Source organism: Acanthopagrus latus, chromosome 19 (assembly GCF_904848185.1).
Source record: "Acanthopagrus latus isolate v.2019 chromosome 19, fAcaLat1.1, whole genome shotgun sequence".
Lineage (NCBI taxonomy): Eukaryota > Metazoa > Chordata > Actinopteri > Spariformes > Sparidae > Acanthopagrus > Acanthopagrus latus.
Window position 1 is genome coordinate 7,692,733 of NC_051057.1, and position 19,406 is coordinate 7,712,138.

The window sequence follows — 19,406 nt, forward strand, 5'->3', positions numbered from 1 at the left end:
TGAGTTATAACATAATTGATTTTTGCACTTCCTGCATTATACTTCCTTCAAGTTAGCTAGCCAAACTGTTAGCTTTTGTAGTTTTTAGACGCGTTTGCCTAATGTTTAACCCTGTAAACAGCATGTACATAGCTTCCCATGTCGTAGCTCATACATTCCAATAAACGTGCGCCATCTTTCTTGACTTGTTAGAATGCTAACATTTGGTAATTCTCATCGGCCACTGGGACTGTACTCAGCTTTGAGGGTATTTCTTTTTTCATAAACCTAAGCACTGGACATTACGGCAAATGAATGTATGAATCTGTCAAAAAAGACCAACGTGATGGAGTGACATTACTATCCCTAAAATCATGCCGTTGGCTTGGCTGAAATAAAAAATAAAAATGAATAAATACTCCCACCCTTGATGTGGTGTTCTCTGACATATCTGAAATCAATTTTTAATATAGTCTCAGTTTTTCTGCCAGGGCTGGGCCTCAACAGGAAACTGAACCCATGAATTTAGCTTAGTAAGCGCCGCACTGTGCCAACTGAGCCGTACAGGACTACAGCTGAGCCACCGGTGTGTGTGTGTGTGTGTGTGTGTGTGTGTGTGTGTGTGTGTGTGTGTGTGTGTGTGTGTGTGTGTGTGTGTGTGTGTGTGTGAAAGGGCCTGGCATGAACACACGCACACATGGAAGGGGAGAGAGGAAGCGAGGGACAGCGCGTGAGACAGAGGGAGAGAGGTGAACCCTTCTCCTGTGGAGCCGCTGTTAATTTGACCAATTTGATTCAGTTGGCCAGGGCTGGAGATGGTGTGATTAAATCTACCCAGGTCACCAACGGGGGTGAAAGCAATTACTTTACAAAAAAATGGAGTGACGGGGGAGGGAGAAGGGACACCCTGCTTTTTCTTCCCTCCCTCTTCCATCACCTCCCCCTCCGCCCCCACCAGGCCAGACGGCAGACGCACTCTCTTTGCTCCACAGCCTCCCCCTTTTCCTTCCCGTTTTTTTTTTTTTCTTTTTCTTTTTTTTCCTCCCTTTTATATTGCTGTAAATGATGGGTGGCCATCGTTAAAGTGAGTGGGTCACCAAGGGCCAGTTTATCAAGGTCAGGGTGGAGGGTGGAACTGAGAGGAGCTTAGGAGCGCGGACTCAACGCAGCCTCACACACACACACACACACACAGGTGCGGTCTTTAAAGTGATCCCCTGGATACTCTTTTTGTCCTCTGTCACACTCATTTTGCAGCCGCCCATTACTTTTTTATTCCCCCCCCCCACTTCCTTCAGGTCCTGCACTTTATTATAGTTGGTTCAGCTTGGGCCATCTAGGGGGGTTTAGGATCTTTGTTCTTACTATAAACATTTTTTTGATAATGTGCCACGTCTCGGCCCAGCGTCGCCTCACCTGATGATCGTCGTTTTGTTTTCCGAGGCCAGGCCCAACGAGGCTCCTCTGCTAATATTTGATTTGAAGTCGACAGCTGGATTTAATTGAGGGGCCTAAATGGCTTTCATATAACGATGATGTTCTCCATTCCACTGCAGTTTTATGCAGATGAACACATTACTTTAATGGTCGGCGTTTACCGGGAGAGGGAAGAAAAGGAAAGATGTGGGGCGGGAGGGAGAGAGGGGAGAGAGAGAGAGGGAGAGAGGTCTCTCCCCTCTCCTCTCTTTAAATTCACACACCCAGAGCCAGATGGCTGTTTTTTCTTGCATGAGATTAGAAGATGTTTCTGATTCACGGTGTCGCTTTCTGGGTAAATTAATATTTCAGGCTAAAACTATTTCTGTATTGGTGGGGGCGCCGAGGGTTTGCGCGTGAGTTTTTGGTTTTTTTTATCTTTTCTTTTTTTAAACAAAGCTCCTCCTCTGTGTACGAGAGGCAAGGACAGATCTCACTGACAGATTGCAGGTAAAGCGCAGGCATCGCGAGCACGTTTAGTGATTTCCCAGAAAGCCGCCGATGTTAATTGACTGCTCGGGTAAGCGAAAGGAAGCCGTAATGAGTGATTATTAAGTTGGGGAGGGGGGGGGGGGGGGGGTAAAAAAAAAAGGCAAAAAAGAAAAACAAGCAGCCGCTGTAATTGCATACATGATAAAGAGACATTGATTAACAAAAGGAACAATGATCTAAAAATTTGTAGCATAATGTCGAGCCTTTGATTGTGCATCGCATAAGTTCATTACTCGGGTGCACCAGAGGACGCAGCTCAGGCACACAGCAGGCTCTCTCTCTCTCTCTCTCTCTCTCTCTGTCTCTCTCTCTCTCTCTGTGAAGGGCAGGAATCATAATAAACACAGTAATTATCATTTTCCATCCATAAATTAGCATCTGCTGGTTAAATAGAGGGGATTTCGACAGTAGGTGGCACGTGACCAGCTGGCTACGGCGCCAGGCGTCAGTGCGACTGGCAGGATTAGCCCCACAGTGATTTTGTGTCACTCGTGGATCCCCCGAAACAAATCCTGAGGTGATCGGTCCTCGCGTTGAGCAATCGACGGGAGCTTTTTTTTTTTTTTACCCCCCCGTGCACAGCCCGGTGCAGTGCATTAACCTCAGTGGCACTGATGAATGCACACATGGTAATGTGTTGTTCCATGTAATGAATGCTGATGCACTGACCTTTTGGCAGCGTTGTTGTTGGTGGTGGTGGTGGTGATGGTTTGTGTCTCTGAACCGGGAAAAGTGGTGTAAGAGGACACGTGCGTGCGTGTGCGTTTTCCATCGGATTATGTGTGTGTTTCTGTGTGTGTGTGTGTGTGTGTGTGTGTGTGTGTTGTCAGTCCAGCGGCTGTTATTCATCACGTCCCACATCAAGATAATGATCAAATTGTCTCTACCTGTCATTGAAGCTCTCACATCTGACTCTCCCATCCTCCCTCTGCCTATGTCCCCCCCCCAACTGTTGCCTTCTCTCTCCTTTTCCTTCCACCTCTCTCTCCCTCGCCCACCTTCCCTCCCTTATCAACTTTCACATCATGGTACCACTTTCTTCCTGACTCCCTCCCCTCAGATGGAACATCCTCGGCCTGCAGGGGGCGTTGCTGAGCCACTTCGTTGAGCCGGTGTACCTGCACAGCGTGACTGTCGGCAGCCTCCGCCACACGGGCCATCTGGGCCGAGTGCTGAACCAGCGGCTGGAGCGGCTGGGCCCACTGCCCGCCACGCACCGACGCAACCAGCCCCTGCTCAGCGGTACGACTGCGACACACACAGTCACACATGTCCCGGCGCGATAATTATGTTCAGGCAATAATACGTCAACTTTGTGAAGTCCTCGCACCGGGAAGTTGTACGGCAAAATTTCCTCTCAGCGTAGCTGTTGCTGGAAGCTCGGTGACATATTGACTACTTGAGTTGTTGTGCGCAGGTAATGAGATTTCTCTGCATTTTGGATCCGTCTCCAGGTCTCCCCCGTTTCCTCAAAGGTCAGAACTGTCAAGATGGTGAAAGAGTGCAAATTTACTTCTGTGAGCAAATCAAGTCATGGCCGCGATTCCATTGAAACAAAGTGATTTTTGTCAAAAATGTTGCTGCTTTGGTCAGTTTCTCCTGAAATGTGTTACGAATGTGGACACCCCAGATGATTCTAAAGTTAGATTGATGATCGCTCACTCTTTTTTTATTTTCTGAGGCTCCTTAGTCGCTTAATACTGCACCAAAATTAGCATGAATGCAGAATTTGTAACCGTGGGTAAACCTGCCAAAAAGAAGCAATTGATGCCTTTCTCAATGCAAGGAGAAGAGTTCTGTTCTGTTTTTATTTGTTTTCGTCCCTTTTTTCTTCTTGCAGTAAAAACGGGAAACAGTAGAAAGCAACAGATCTTACAGCTCATCAGAATAAACCCATTTAAGACATAAAACTTCACTTCATTTGTTCTAGAGCCGATTATGGAAGAGGCGAAGGAGTGAGACATGCTCAGTACCCATCAGGCAGCTGTCAAGGCTGGTAGTGACACAGAGGTCACTGACTGTGTCACAGTGGTGTCTTATTTCTAAGTCTTTTACTTCAGCATTTCTTTCAAACTCGGCGCCGACTAACTGATGCTCAAGCGTTGCTCTAAGATGGATAAAAAAAAAAAAGTCTTAACAGTCCAGCAGCCTGAACCTCAATGTTGCATTGTAGAGTTACAGGAACATTTGCACGACCACACAGGTGTTGTGTTGTTCCATCACAGCCGATCAGAGCTGGAGATTGTACCCATTCACAGCAACGACGAAATCCAGATGTTAGTAGGTGTGAGTGGGTTTTTTTGTCCAGCTTGAAAAGGCGCCTGTTCACCAGGTGGCTGTTGATCAGCTGACGTTTGTTGCTGGGCAGCTAGCACCATAAACGTATTTGGGGGGCTTTTTTTCACTGAAAACAGCTTCCTGTGGCTGAAAAGGATGCAAGAGGCCGTAGAGCGGTAAGGCTGAAAACAAAAACGAACAAGGTGCAGGTGGAGAACCTGAACAGGGAGTGAAAACATGGTTGTGCTGCACTGCCCAGGGGAAGTCTGTTTTTCACTACAGGAAACCCCTTTTTTACATTCGACACAGACATTTAATCCAGTCTCCTTATCAGAATATTTGTTGCAGCCACTTTTAAGATTTGTCTTCTCAATTTCATATAAATCTAGGTCTGTACTTTACTACAAACGATTTGAAAGATCTACTGAGAAGACATGGATGTCTGTTTGAGTGAATTTTTAATGGCTTCTTAATTTTTAATGTTCATATATCTAACAATGGGTTGCAGAAAAATAAGGATCTGTGTAATTCAGCTCTTTTAAAGCATGATGAATATACACTGGATGAGCCTGTTGCCTATCCAGAGGCTAATTAAACGTAACCACGTGTTCACAGGTCGGTTGAGTCAGAGTTATTCCCTGTATTTTCATTATCTCTGGCTCAGTCACTCACTGTGCTTTCTATTCTTTCAGCAGTCACATTCCTCCCCGTGCTAAAATAAAAGCGCCTCTGTGTTTTCAGATGGGACCATCCCATACTGAGATCCGTACAGCTTCTATTTTCAGAGGTTCATTCTAATAAATATGTCAGCTCCCGACCAAATGAATCACAACAGATCACACATGTATCACCCACACACACACACACACACACACACACACACAAACACACGCTTAACAAACTCATGTACCCCTGCCTCTCCACGCTTACATTGTGCCAGCCAGACAGGCAACAGCTAAGAAGTTGTCTGGCACGTCTGCCTGCGGGGCTCCGCTGAGACCGGAGGCTTCCGTTTGTAGCGAAGATGAATGCTGGAAGAGGATCTGAATGACACCCAACTTGTAGAAAACTGCATCAGCCATCACTTCAGATCTAGGCCAGCCGGAGTGGCTGAGCGACAGAGACGCGCGGCGATGTAGGGCACGTTGCGTTCGCGGGCGTCATTGATGAGAACAAAGGCGGTGACAATCACATACAGCACATACTACGCTCTCCACACCCCGCTGTACTTTTATCAGGTTTGGTGTGCACTTCTTGAAGGGCATAGGAGCTCTTTTGCGTTGCGGGCCTCTGCTCCGGGTAATTGGGTGCCATGAGGATGAATATTTTGTGAGGCCTATCCTCATCAAGATTGATAATTGCGCTGAATCGTCCTCTGGTGGCGGTGGCTAGGACGGATTCATCATTGAATCCTCCGACCGCGGGCCCTTCGGCGAGCATTTCTCATGATTTGTTCCGATGGCTTGTTGAGTGGAATCGTTTGACTTGTCTGGAGCCGAGTTTTGGGGTTTCGGGTGTTACAAGCTGCAGTTCGCATTTGGAGAGTCGTGGTCAGGTGTGATCCGTTTGCTCATCATTCACACTTAGTTACAATATTAAGTTATTCACTTAAGCTATAACAGAGCTCGCAGTGAGTACACAGTTTGTTTAATGGCGAATGAGTGATGCTGCAGAGTGCCCTTCACACTATTTCTTAGCACTGAAGGTTCCTTGTGTTGACCGATCATACAGGCATGCCCTTTACCTTCTGACATCCTCTTCACTCAAAACAAAGATGGCTTCCCACGTCTCCTGTAAATGCTCTGCCCTCGCCTCTAACATGTGCGTTCTCTGCATCAGATCCTTGCACCTGCACTACCTGGAGAAGCTGAAGTCTATTGAAGGGTAGAAGGGTGAGGGAAGAGGAAGGCAGATGGACAGACAGCGGAGATGGCCCCTACACCAAATCAATGTAATCACAGCCCTTATCAGACAGCCATTCAATCTGAAGGGGGCTTGGACAGAGGGGGAGAGGGAGAGACAGGCTGAGGGGAAGAGGGGAAGACAGCAAAGGCAGGAAGGGAGGAAAAAGAAGAGAGCCTTGGTTGCATTCAGATGTGCGAACCCCCCCCCCCCACACACACACACACACACACACACACACACACACACACACACACACACACCTCCTCTCATCTCCTCCTCCAGCCTTTCACTGACTCTGATGAGCTCCCCGGCTATTGTGTGTCCAGGGTTATTTAAAAGCAACACCCCCCCGGAGGAAATTCCCGGGGATCGCAGGGGCCCGGTCTTATCGCACACAGCCAAAGCAGCTCCACCTGAACACCCGAGGGCCAAGCGCGTCGATGGGCTGACTTGTCCTTCACTCTCGTCCTGCCTGTGTGGAACAGAAACTGCAGCTTCTGTCGCTTTGGATAAGAAGAATTAGAACGACGGTAGATAAAGGAGACACTGATAATGGTTGCTCTTGCTCTTTTGGAGTTTTGCAATTGATTGAGTGCATGTTATACAGCTACACCCCTTGTGCTCACATTTCACATGTTCCCCATTCAAATATTACCAGATGAGATGATAGATACCCGGTCTGCGTTAAACGCATGGATGAGGCACATGTTGGAGGTTAACAACAGAGGAGACTGGTTTTGAGTTAATGGGTCAACTTTGATTACATGTTACTTTACAAAGGAAACAAATACAAATCCCCTGCATCCGTATATCTCTTACATACAACTGTGACAACATTATGGAGTTATTCACTAACCATTAAAAGTTAGCATAATGTTAGCCCCCATGGCTGCGCAAACTAGCTCTCTTGAGGGTTCAGATGAAGATTGTATCTGTAGGATGACTCTTGAATGTGGGTTTATCAGTGGGTAACGTTTGCAACGCAGCTAAGAACAAATGCTATAGCAATCTCCCTGGTAAACTTGGCACAGACCTACCTACAGGTCCGTGTGCAGCCCATTCATTCGTTTGATGTTGATGATGGACGTTTTTGAAGTATTATTGTGTTCATTGTATGAGTTTTGCATTAGGCAGTAGGGGGAGTAAAAAGTTGTTGAAGGTGCTACGCCATTTTTCTGAAATCATTATGGTCCAAAAAATGCTCCATTGGACCGAAAGCCCATGTCCGATACTCTAATGCTCCAATGGCCTGTTGTTTCAAAAAAATATATACAGCCTGGTGCATTTTCTAACTTAACTGACATAACTAATACTTACATGAAGGTTCAGTGTGTAGGATTTTAGGGCATCTAGCAATGAGGTTGCAGACTGCAACCAACTGAATACCCCTCGGCTCACCAAGCGTGTAGTTAAAAACTGCAAAAACGCAAAAGGCCCTCTCTAGAGCCAGCGTTTGGTTTGTCTGTTCTGGGCTACCGTACAAAAATGGCAATACAACATGGCAGTCTCCAGGAATGACGACCCACTCCCTCTGTAGATATGAAAGGTTCATTCTTAGGTAACAAAAACACATCTCTTAATATTAGGTGTTTACATGCATAATAAGAAGATTGCATTATATTTCTGCAGATAGATTTCCTTATATCCTACACACTGGACCTCAAACCATGAACTTTTCCTGAATGTGACCAAGTAGTTTTAATGCCTGAACCCTAAACTGAACCTGTTTAACCATGTTAACCACCTGTTTATTATTGTTACCATGACACCAAAGGCCACCTGATGAAAGTCACCTGACCTCGTCCTTCTTTGCACGTCAGAACACATTTGGTTTTGGTATAACAGGCAAATGGGCAAATGGATTTTCAGTCAACTGGGGCTTTTCTCGGACCACTGGGGTTTCAGAACAATGGGCCAGCAGAAGAATAGCCAGTCTCCTTGTTAAGGGCGAATCAAAGATCAGTCATAGCAAAGAGGTTTCAGTGATATGGACCGGAAGCCTTTTAGTCACATCCCAGCCTTTGTCATGGATTAGTTGCTACCCTTACCCCGGACATTTTTGTGTACCTGTTGCTTCGTCACTCCTCCCATGCTGCTCCACCCCCAGGAGCAACCCTTCTGAAGACCCTGCAGCACCCCAGTAATGCAGGATGCATGCAACGTGTACCCACAAACACCCAGGCTATCCTTTATTGTGTTTCTACAGCAGCCTCAGATATTAAGCCGCGGCTGTGTGTACTGTACAGTTATAAATCCCATAACCAAAGGCTCTAATTCTGCCTCTTTCATGTCTGCCAAACACTTCCCAGAAGAGAAATTGATCAAGTCTTCAATGAGGGAAAAATCAAATTGGCTATTACAGAAACAGAGGAGTCAAGTCCATTGAAGGGATGAAATGAGCCATGAATGGCGCGAGAGAAAAGGAAAAAGGCAGGATGGATAGGAGAGTCTTTTGTTCAAAGAGGTGCGTCTCCACAAGAGAGAGGAGATGGGTAATAAGAGACTTGGTGGATTGTTACTCTGGCAGGCAATTCATTCCAGCTCCGAGGAGCCACAGAAAGGAAGAGCTGAGATTGGTGAATGGAAGAGTGAAGACGGGAAAATGAGTGTGGCAGGGAGAGAGATGATCTGCAGGCATGTATTGTGGTATTGTACATCAGGTATTGTACTGTAACAAGCTGTCTGTCAGGCGGCGAGATCAGAGGCAACTGTTGTTCACCCGACACACAGAATCTGTCTGCTGATTTTCTATGAAGGCAGCCTGCATTTAACACTGCACGATACAATAAATAAACTGGGTTTGAAGTGCAGGTGAAATTCAAGGAAAGCGATTCCTTTCTAAAGACAGTTTTTTTTTTTACAGAGTGGATATAGTGTTAAAGCAGCACTTAACCGTCAGATTTTGTTAGTTTAATGCCAGATGAAGTGTGGCTCAACACAGTGACACACATCGCACCTAACCTTTGCTCCGCTGTAGAATGAATAGAATAAGTTAGGGATGTTAGGATATCTATTTTCTGACATCTCTGAATTTGTATTTTGTGTTTTGTGAATATTTTGGTCCCAAAGTTTAATCCAACTCATTTGACTTCCATGCACACACATGTATGCACCCCTGTCCCCACAACTCTAGCTCATTTGAGTAGTGAAGAAGCACGCGTGTAACAAAACACAGTGTGACACACTATTAATTGGACAGTTTCAGCTTTGACAACATTGACAATTAGACACAGAGGTCAGCTGTTCAGCTTTTGGCCACCTTAAATCTTATTCCACTTCTATAATACAGTTGTTTTGGGCCTGTTGGCTAGAATTTATTAACTTTGAGGAAAGCGCGGGCTCCACTGTCCCATCCATGTTCAATATGAGACATCCAGTTTCAACATTCAAGTCAAATTCCTTGCGCCGTTGTAGATGCTGTGTAGATGGGTATCCATATACCTGCTGTAGTGCTTTCCGGTCTTGGGCTGTGCTCGAACCATGCCAATTTGTGATGTTTCAGGTCAGGATGCTTTCTACTGCTCCTCTGTAAAAGTTGACCAGAATCTGGCACCGTGATTCAGCCTTCCCAAGTTTCTGTACGAAGCAGTGCTTTTTTGTTGTCAGTGATGGTAAATCCAAGGAACTTATAACTGTCCACCTGCTCAACCTCAGCTCCACTGATGTAGACAGATGTGTGTCTTTGTTGATTTTTTTTTTTAAAAAGGGAGGCAATCAGCTCCTTGATTGTTCTCTGATGAGTTGTTAGGCAGTACTACAGCACATGCTTTATTTTATGGATAATCTCCTTTTACAATCTTTTGCAGCTAACTTCACGCCTTAGACAGCAGTTGGAAATTGGCCACTGGCTGGCACAGGCACATATAAAGTGATCAATTCACATTTCTCCTGTGCAAATAAATAAATATACAGTGTGCCTCTCTGCAACTGCTTGAAACTCCCAGTGTATCAGTTTCATCCTTCCATCCCCGAGCAGTTTATGAATCACCATTTTCTGCTGCTACTACTTTGCAGCGACCTCTTGTGCAACAGTCCCTGTGGCCTCTCGGGGGAGATTTTGGCCCTGACCCTTCATTTGTTTCTCGCCCCACTGTCAGCTCCGTTTCCACCGCGGGCCTCGCGGCCTCTGCCAACACCAGTGTTCTCAATGCAGAAATTCTCAACGTGGAGCCCGATGTGACTGCCTCACCTCCACCTCTCTCTCTTTCCCGGTCCTCATCTGATCGCTTTGTGCGCTTTGCTAAAGCGAGGCTAATTATGTCAGGGAGCGAAGGTGGAGAAGGCGGCACGGAGAGGCAGAGAGTCCGGCTTCATCTTTGTGACTGGCGATGATATTTACAGCGTACATCAGAGCTGGCAGCGCTCAAGTATTGTTAAATGCGGCGACTCGAGAGCAGACAAGCACTCACACAAAGGCAGGAACATGCTGCTTATATGCTCAATAGCCTTTCTTATTCTCACCTCCCTGCCTCTCTCTCTCTGAGGGTATATCAAAGCTTCATATAAACAGCCATGCGGTTTCGGGCCCTGCTTGACTTGGCTTTTTTTGCAGCGCTGCAAAACTTTATGTCTGCCATTAGCCTCGGGGAGAGAGCGAGGGAAGGGTGAAGGAAGGTTAAACGAAACAACAAAGTGGAGGTTTGAAAGGAAAATTGCAAATTTCCACTTCTCGTCTGGGTTGTACTCACAGGTGCATTTTGGAACACTTTCATGAAATGTTCTGTTTTACACAATAAAGATCATTTGGGTTAAAACCCACCCCAGAGTCACTCTTCCTCTCCTGCCTCGTCTTCCCCCCGTAGGGCTGAGCAGCGCCGAGTATCAGCAGCAGGGGAAGGCCTCGTGTGTGAGCGTCAACTGGACGTTGGGCGACGCGCAGCTGGAGGTGGTCAACACGGCCACCGGACGGAGACGGGAGTCGGGGACGCCCTCGCGCCTGTGCAAGCACACCCTGTTCACCCGCTGGAACAGACTGTATCGCAAGGTGAGGGCAACCGTGCACGCAGAAGGTAGAGTCGGGGGCAGAATCGGCTTAGGAGAGAGAATATGCGAGGGGGAATACATCTGGGTAGTGGCTCAACTGAGCGGCAGTTGGAGCGCTTCCAAGACTCGGATCATTTGAATCACTGGTACAAACGATCCAACAGAAGATAATTAAGCAATGTTACACAAGAGGGTGTGCTTTACTGTCACTGGTGGCACGACAGTAATGCGATCAGGGCCGAGGGTGGACCCTTGAGTGTAGTATTGCAATTATACTTAACCCGTGCCAAATATATACAAAAATACAAAATCAAAATGGATTCATGTTGTGGGGCAGTCAGCTCTCAAACGTGTTCCCTCTGTTTCCTGGGAAATTCATCAGGTCGGACTAATAACTGGAAACACTAGCCTGATCTGTAGAATCCTACTCGTAATGAAGCCTAGTTTGCCACCCCAGCAAGCAACCTAAGTAACGAGCTAGCAACAGATTCAATATTTGGTCTATGTTAAGTCAGCCTCGAGCTAATGTTTTCTCCTGATCGAGGATCGTTTTCATGTGATCCACACACTAACCAACAGCTCCAGAAGTCAAAATGTAATCTGTAAATGTGTCTTTAAGGCTAAAAGAAATATCCTAAGAGGAGCTCATAGACTAAGTCCAAGTTTCATGGGTGTTGTGGTATTTAGAGCCACCTGTCAACTCTTACCAGGCTTTCTCAGAAACAAAGGCCATTTTTGCCTTTATTAGATCATGGACAGCAGAGAGGTGACAGGAAATAAGAGAGTGTGATGCAGCTAAGGTCCTAGATCCTAAGCCCCTAAACTACAGAGGCTCCCCAGAGAGCTGATACACACTGGTCATTACAGTGCTCAGTTATCCAGCTGACTCGCACGTCTCTTTGTTTAGTTACATCAGGATCATTACAAGAAATGTGAATTTGGGCAGAGATTTGGCTCTGTTCCATGTAGGAATGCCACCCCAAACTAAAAGGAACACAGCCATTCCTGATATTTCTAATTACACTGTGCTTTGCTTGTTATGACACGTCGAAATATCTGCTGCACAAAAGTCCTAGTAATTTAAATGTTAATTAAAAGCCGCCCTCCATGGTGTATCTTTTACTTGCCGGGAAAATATTATGATGTACTATTCAATTAATATGAGCCTGAACAATAGTCCGTTTTTTTGTATGAATCGACGTCTGCGCTCCCTGTAAACGCTTCCTCTGATGGAGAGCGAGAGGCATTACTCAGACGTCGTCAAAAAAAAAAAAAAACAATATGGAATGGCGTCCTCCGCCATCGGGAAACACACACGGGGATATTAACTGTAAGGATGCATGCCAGCATCCACTCGGTCGAAAAGCACAGACACGTGTATTAAAATCAGAGTGATGGAGGTGAATGCTCCCCCCTCCCGCCGTAGATAAATGCGTTGGCCCGGCAACATCTGCTGTCTATGCGGCTTATCAAAAACCGGCAGCGCGGATCTTTAGCGTCAGCACACAGAGCCGCCGTGCTTTCATTTCCATTCTGAAACTTTATGTAACAGACACTGCCTGCATCCCCAAATGGCGGCCGTTAAAGCATAATGACTATGAAACCATAATTATTTGGAGGAGTACTCGAGGAGGCCCCCGCCCTAAGTGCTCCCCGCGCGCCGTATATAAGGGCCACGCAAGAGCAGTCACACTAATCTCCAAAAGAAACTTTCGCTCTCCCTCTCTCTCCCTCTCTCTTTCTCTCTCTCCCCACTTGTCTCTCCGCCGATCTTCATTGTTTCCCCTCGCCACAATAGGAATGCGCAAAAAGCACAGAGAATGTTCAATTGCTTGTGAAATTTAAATGGGGAGATTACACAGCTGTTGAAGCCCCCCACCACCGCCACCACCACCAGCCCGCCACCCCCCCAGCCCCACCCAAATGCATTTGCATCGGCTCATTCGTTTTGTTTGGTCGCTCCTCTTCTCTCTCACGAAAACCTTTAGCCCCTCTGCCCCGGCTTCGCTCCTCTCTTTGTTTTCCCTTCCTCTCTCCATGTCTGTCTCTGTGTCGCTTTTATCCCACTCACAATTTCTCTCTCCCTCTCTCTCTCTCTCTCTCTCCCTCTCTCTCTCTCTCTGTCTCCCGGACACTTGTCCTCTCCAGTTGGGGATCCGCATGTCCGGATCGGCCGACCGCCAGCTCATGTACTGCGAGGCCAAGATGGCGGCGCGTCCCTACCAGACAGTGAAGCAGCAGTGGTTCAGATCTCTGCAGGAAACGGGCCTCGGCACCTGGGTCAAGAAACCGCCCGAGCAGGAACAGTTCCTGCTGTCGGTCTGAGGACGAGTGTGCGTGCACGTGTGTGAGAGAGAGAGAGAAAGTGTGTGTGTGTGTTTAACCTTTATTTTTGTAGGGTAGGATGACTCCATGATCTTTACCAACACGCTGTTTCACACCTTCATACCCGGGAGTTTCCCACCGCAACCCATGCACACATGTGTGTATGTGTTTTTCTGTGTGTGTGTGTGTGTGTGCGTCATTCCGGGTGTCACGCCAGTCCACCCGACAGAAAAGCGACAAGAGGAAGGTCGACCGGACGGCCTGAAAAGAAAACGGACACAAAAAGATGGACTCCGTCTTTGAAAAATACACACACGTTTAAGCAAACACACACCTTTAAATGCCTCCCTCTTCGGCTGTCAAGGAAGGGTGGGGTAACCTTGAGCGGAATGAAAGGCAGCCGCTATCTTGTCATCAGCTATTTCCGGGCCCCAAGGCTCCCGCTGAGGAGTAGAGCCACGGGGGAGAGAGAGACGGAGAAAGAGAAAAGGGAAAGAGAGAGGGAGAGAGGTCCACGTCCAATTACCAGCCCTGTCAGGGTGACGGGTGATAGAGGAAGAGGAGGCGATGGGGGGAAAAAAAGAGAGCGAGAAAAAGAGAAGGACACACACATTTGCCGCCTCACCTTCCCTCCCCCCTCCCGTTTCCGTCTTCCTCCCCCCTTCTCTGACTCACCCTTTGACTCCTGACTTCCTTCTCCTTATGTCTCCACCTCTCCCTCCTTCTTGCCCTCGTTCTGTTCTCCTCCCTCCTCCGCCTATTCCCCTCTCCTCCTCCTTGTCACTCTCTCTTCCTTGCTTGCCTCTGCCGCTCCCTCCTCCTCCCCCTCGCCTTTCAAGCACGGCTGAGGTTAACACGACACGACGACAGGTTAATACACCCTTTTTTTTTCTTTTTTTTTCTCCTCCTGTCCTCAACCCACTGGGTAGAGAGAGGCAGAAGGATAGAGGGTGCGTAAACACAGCCATTACGGCTTTGCGTAAGCGCAGGTGGAGGTGATGATGGAGGAACAGGAGTGGTTTCCTGTTTTGTTTTGTTTTTTCTCTCTCTCTCTCTCACATTAAATGTGTTTCCTGTCTCTTTTTCTTGTCTTTTCGACCCGGGCGACCTCAGCTCTCAGCCCGTCGCGGCCGGTTTGCATACGTCCCAATCGAAGCTTGACGCCGCCAACACGGGGCAAGTTCGGGTCGCGACTCATCAGCGAGGCCTCATTGACCCGATTGACTTTGTCTTTCCCGCGGTCGTGATGACCGCCCTGAACGGATAATGGTCGAGGTGAAGCAAAGTTTTGTAAGCCCTCGCCCCGCTTGCCGTCATGACTGCGTTTGACGTCAGAGAATTTTTTTGTTTTTGTTTTTTTTTTATTTTCGAACCCCATTTTTGTCACACTCAGACACAACCTTCACCGACAAATCAGAGGTGGAACATAGACACCGCCCGTCACCGTCCTGTACATCTGTAGCTCGCACTAACTGTACGTCTACTCCATGTAAACAAACACGCTGTGCGCCGATACTCATTGTGATCATGACTGCGTTGTTCTGTCGTTGCCGTGTTCTCCTCTAGGATTTTTTTTTATTTTTTCCCCAAACATCCAAACTGCCACCAGCATGGCTCAGTCAGCAGTAAAATCTGAGTAGTGAGAGTGACATCTAGTGGTGATCTTCTGTTGTTGTCCCCGCCCCCCCGTGCAGCTTACAGCACGCCGCTCCAGTATTTTCCTGCATACAGTGTCAAATCAGATTGTTGATGAGTAGGATAAGACCATCCACCGTGTGTGAGGGAGATGTTCTGACACACGGGCAGATTTACAGAGGGCACTGACCCGGGTGTGAACTGCCCCTGGACTCACATTAAATAGGCGGGTTTTTACTAGTCTAAGATGCTGGCCTTTAAGTATTGCTCAGTTTTGCGCTTCCAGAGCTGTACATTTGATATTCTTTGATCTGGGGCATTTTTAAAGCCCCCTGAATACGTGTTTTCAAAACTTAAGAGGTATTGGTCACAGTAACATATTCCTGATGTAAGAGGCAAAAAGTAAAAGTATGAAAAGAAAACACATTCTTTGTGTAATCTCAGTGATATTTTTCGTGATTTTCACATTGAAAACCGAGACAGTGACTGGACAAAATATGATTCCATGCTGTCGTGCTTCAGAGGTTGCTAAATTCTGATTGGTTTACGAGCACCATCCACTTTTAACCAGTATGAGGAGCACAAATGCAGAAAGCTCTCATGTGAAATAACCTTTTTTTGAAGGAGTTTTTTATGTCATGGCTGTTTCACTGTGAGAGAAAGTGTTTCTTATTGTCCTGAAATTGGCTAAATGTAAAGCTGTAAAATGCTAGCGGCCAGACACCTTTATAGATGCAGATGTGCGACACACACGTAGCTGTAGATGTGCCACACACACGTTCTTCTACGTTAGAATGGCATCTGGCCCTGACTTTCCGTGTGTCTAGCCAGTTTGTGGTAATCTGATAAGATGCAGCTTTATTTTGAGAAAATCCCTGTGGAGACACACCACATATATTATGATTCAGATCAGATCATGCAATTAAGAGTTACTTGAACTGAATTCACTGCCAAACTATATTTCATTGATTGTTTATAAAACCAGAGCTAAACAGATGATCTCAACATAAGAAGGAAAAAATGACAGTTAAAAATAAAGAGTCTAAAAAAAGATTCTGGCCACAAGAGCAGGTGCAGCTGAGCGACATCAGCTCACGTAACAAGGCGGAATACGGACCTCCACTCATGTAACTTTCCCTAATGTGTCTGCGATTTTACCAAATTACCAAAACCAATTGGCACTTTGGAGGTCCGTTTTCAGGAACTCATTTTGTCTCTCTGATTTCTTTGTTTACACCTCGAAGCTAGTGCTGGAAATCCTGCGTCGCCCCCCCACAGCGACAGAAATCCCACTGCGTAAATCTCACCTGCGTGCATCAGAACAAAGAGTTAGTGTCGTGTCGTGTCGTTCATCAGCGTGCGTCGCTAGCGTTCATCATCTGCTTACACCCCACTTGACGTGATTTGTCGACACAGGAAACAACATTCCTCACATGTGTGTCAGATTGGCTGCGTTAGCCATGGAAACAGATTTTATTTTGAGAGATAATAAATATAAGGCATGTCTGAATGGCAATATTGTACCTAAGAGTGTACATAATGTAAAGAAATGTATAAAAGATGTTGACGAATATGTGAAAGAGATCCTCAAACGTCTAATTATGATGTAAATTAAAAGTATATGAAGAATTGCTGCTAAGGTCTGTAAATTGCACTTCAGTAACAAATTAAAAAGTGAATGTTTGTACTGTATATGTGAATAAAACCACAAAATCTTGTAATTTTACCTCGTCTTGATAGTTTTTTTTTGATTAATCAAGTTCTGCTAGAGATGATCAAACACGTTAAATTGTATTTGTCTCATTATTTATACACACCACTGTAATAAGGAGCACTGATATCAGGGCATTTCCACTCCATCAGCGTCACAGTCACCTCTCTATAGGCAGCACTGGCCCCCCAGGAGCATCCAGACAAATATTGAAGAGCCCCCCTCCCTCCTGTCTATCCCAGGGGAAATCCACTGGGAAATGGTTATCTCTGTTAGGCTCGGTGGCAGGTGTCATACAGAGCGGGCCACCGAATTAGCCCGGAGGAAGAATGAAGCGAGGAAGAAGAGGAGAGGGGAGAGGTGTGCCTCCTCGGCAGCATCCACCCTTCCCCCTAAGGCCACGGAGTCGACTGTGTGCTCCACAATAAACATCATAATTGACAATTTGCTCCAGTGACTGGTCACGGCCAGCCAGCTCTAATCTAATGGACGAGGACGGAGAGGTAAGACTCCGCGGAATATTCTCTCTCCCCGGTGTCGTGCCGTTTCTCAATGAAATCTGACAGCCGTGACACACTAGCTGTGACACTATTTTCAACATGTATGCTGAGACCGCCAGGGGATGATACCTGGTTTTTGGAGTGGTCCATCTTCAACATAGACATTTTGAAAAAATATGATCCAATCAATTTTTGTTGTTGTTTTTGGCAGTAAACGGTCTTCCTCTTGGTGCTAAAGTATATTTACTCGGGTACTCGACATAAGTATAAATATGATGTAATTGTAATTAACTTGAGATTTTCTACTTGCACTTCGTTACATTTCAGAGGAAAATATACTGCGTACTTTGCTGCATGTGTTTGACAACTGGTAACTTGTTCCAGACTAATATTAAAAATGTAAAATCCTTATTAGACACAATGCATTGTTTCAAGATTATACTAATTGATCCCGGACTTTATTGGTCGTGGCCCCTTACAATGGAGACCCGTGTGTTTGAGGCCCCTTGTCACTTTTTCTGCGATTTGTTCTAACACAGAGCGGTTACACCTCTGAGCCGCTCATAAAGTTTTACCTAAACCTGCAATAACTGATTTGGGCCACTTAGAGGCAGTAGAAACAAGTTGTAAACAAGTTAAGTTGATTTAACTTAACTTGTTGGGAAACTGTTGCTTATGTTTACATCCAGCAGTGACAGACAAATGTTATCATTCATTTGGAGTCATGTTTCTGGCCACCTGACGAGCTGAGTCTGATGCTGACTCTCTTTTAGCTCCATTTTTGGTCTCTACCAATTCCTATCAGGCTCTTTGACTGCAAAATGCTCCACTACACTAACCTGCTACTCACTCACTTTGAATGTCCAGTGTTTGGTGCTGAACAGACAGCTGAAATGTACTCCTGAGCTCTGTAGAGCCAGGGGGAGCTGCATGTCCAGGTGATACTTCTCCTTAGTTTCATAGCTACAAGCCTGTTGATTCATTATAATGAATATAGGTTCTGGCCCAATTAAATAGCTGGATGAGGCCAAAAGAGATTCAATTATTTGACAAAAAAAATGCAAGATTAGAGAAAAATGTATACAGATTGGACTGAACTGCAGCTGCATCTACTTCAGACACAAACAACTACAACATTAAAGTGCCATTTGAGCAAAATCAGCATTTATAATACTAGATCTTTTTTTTTCCTCATGTAAATCTTTAATTCATAAGAGAGTAAATTACTGTATTTCAACTAATGAATAACTCACCATTGCAATGCAGGTGTGCTACAAACAAGGGTTTGTGTAGTAAAGTGGCTAAATAGATATGAGCTATCAAGTCTTCACATCTACAATGACAATTTCAGAATTTACAAATTGGTATGCACACATACAGGCCTTTTCCCTTAAATACAATTGGAAATGTCCCAGGTGAATTTAGTAAGATTAATGGTGTGCTGGACAATTTTTATTGGCTTAATTGTGATGTCACGCTGAACTGAACACCTCCAACTGTGATGTCACAGTTGGCTTAACATTTCCAATTTAGGGTTGCAATGGCAAAATGTACCATGTTTCCCAACCGACTAATAAGCCTTTGACGACACCGGTGTCACCGTGGAGATTGTCAAGAAAATAAGCTCACCATCGAGTTCTGTATTAATTTACTGCTAATGCAAACCAGTTATTTACTACCATCTGCTACTGTTGCTTCAAATTAAAATCATTTAAGTGGTGAAACACGAGCCGACTTTTATTTTGAGGGGCTCTAAACAGAGAGAGGTTAGCCCAACTCTTGAGCAGTGCAGTGGTGAGCAAAAAGGATGTACTGTTAACAGCTGTGCTTTTTCTGCCATTACGTGACTGCCGTGAAAAGACACGTCGAAACCAAACTGAAACACTTTGGCTCATTTTGAGTCAGACAGCAACTTGGCAATGAAACAAACAGTCGTGGGTGAAAAAGCTAAAAGTTCCTCACATATGGTTCCTCACTCATTAACACAAGACAGGATTATTCCGCCATACTGGATTTACATCCAGATGAATAAGGTGTGATTTTCAGAGTGATAGCGCTCTTATTAAACAGAATAAAAGGGTGAGAGGGGTATGTGTTAAATAAGGAGAAAATGAGACATGAGA

General features: G+C 45.8%; 1 protein-coding gene across 3 annotated transcripts in view; it reads left to right on the plus strand.

Annotated features, from left to right (window-relative positions):
* The window catches only part of adarb2 (adenosine deaminase RNA specific B2 (inactive)), a 173,266-nt gene extending 156,468 nt beyond the window's left edge, over window positions 1–16,798 (plus strand). For 2 of the 3 annotated variants that reach the window (XM_037079924.1, XM_037079925.1), the window contains exons 8-10: window positions 3,008–3,189; window positions 10,932–11,113; window positions 13,261–16,798. In XM_037079924.1, the coding sequence (XP_036935819.1) occupies window positions 3,008–3,189; window positions 10,932–11,113; window positions 13,261–13,437 (541 nt within the window). In that variant the 3' untranslated portion in view covers window positions 13,438–16,798. The remainder of the gene's footprint in view (window positions 1–3,007; window positions 3,190–10,931; window positions 11,114–13,260) is intronic. The other variant, XM_037079926.1, reaches the window with a different exon arrangement.
* The last annotated feature ends 2,608 nt before the right edge of the window (window positions 16,799–19,406 follow it).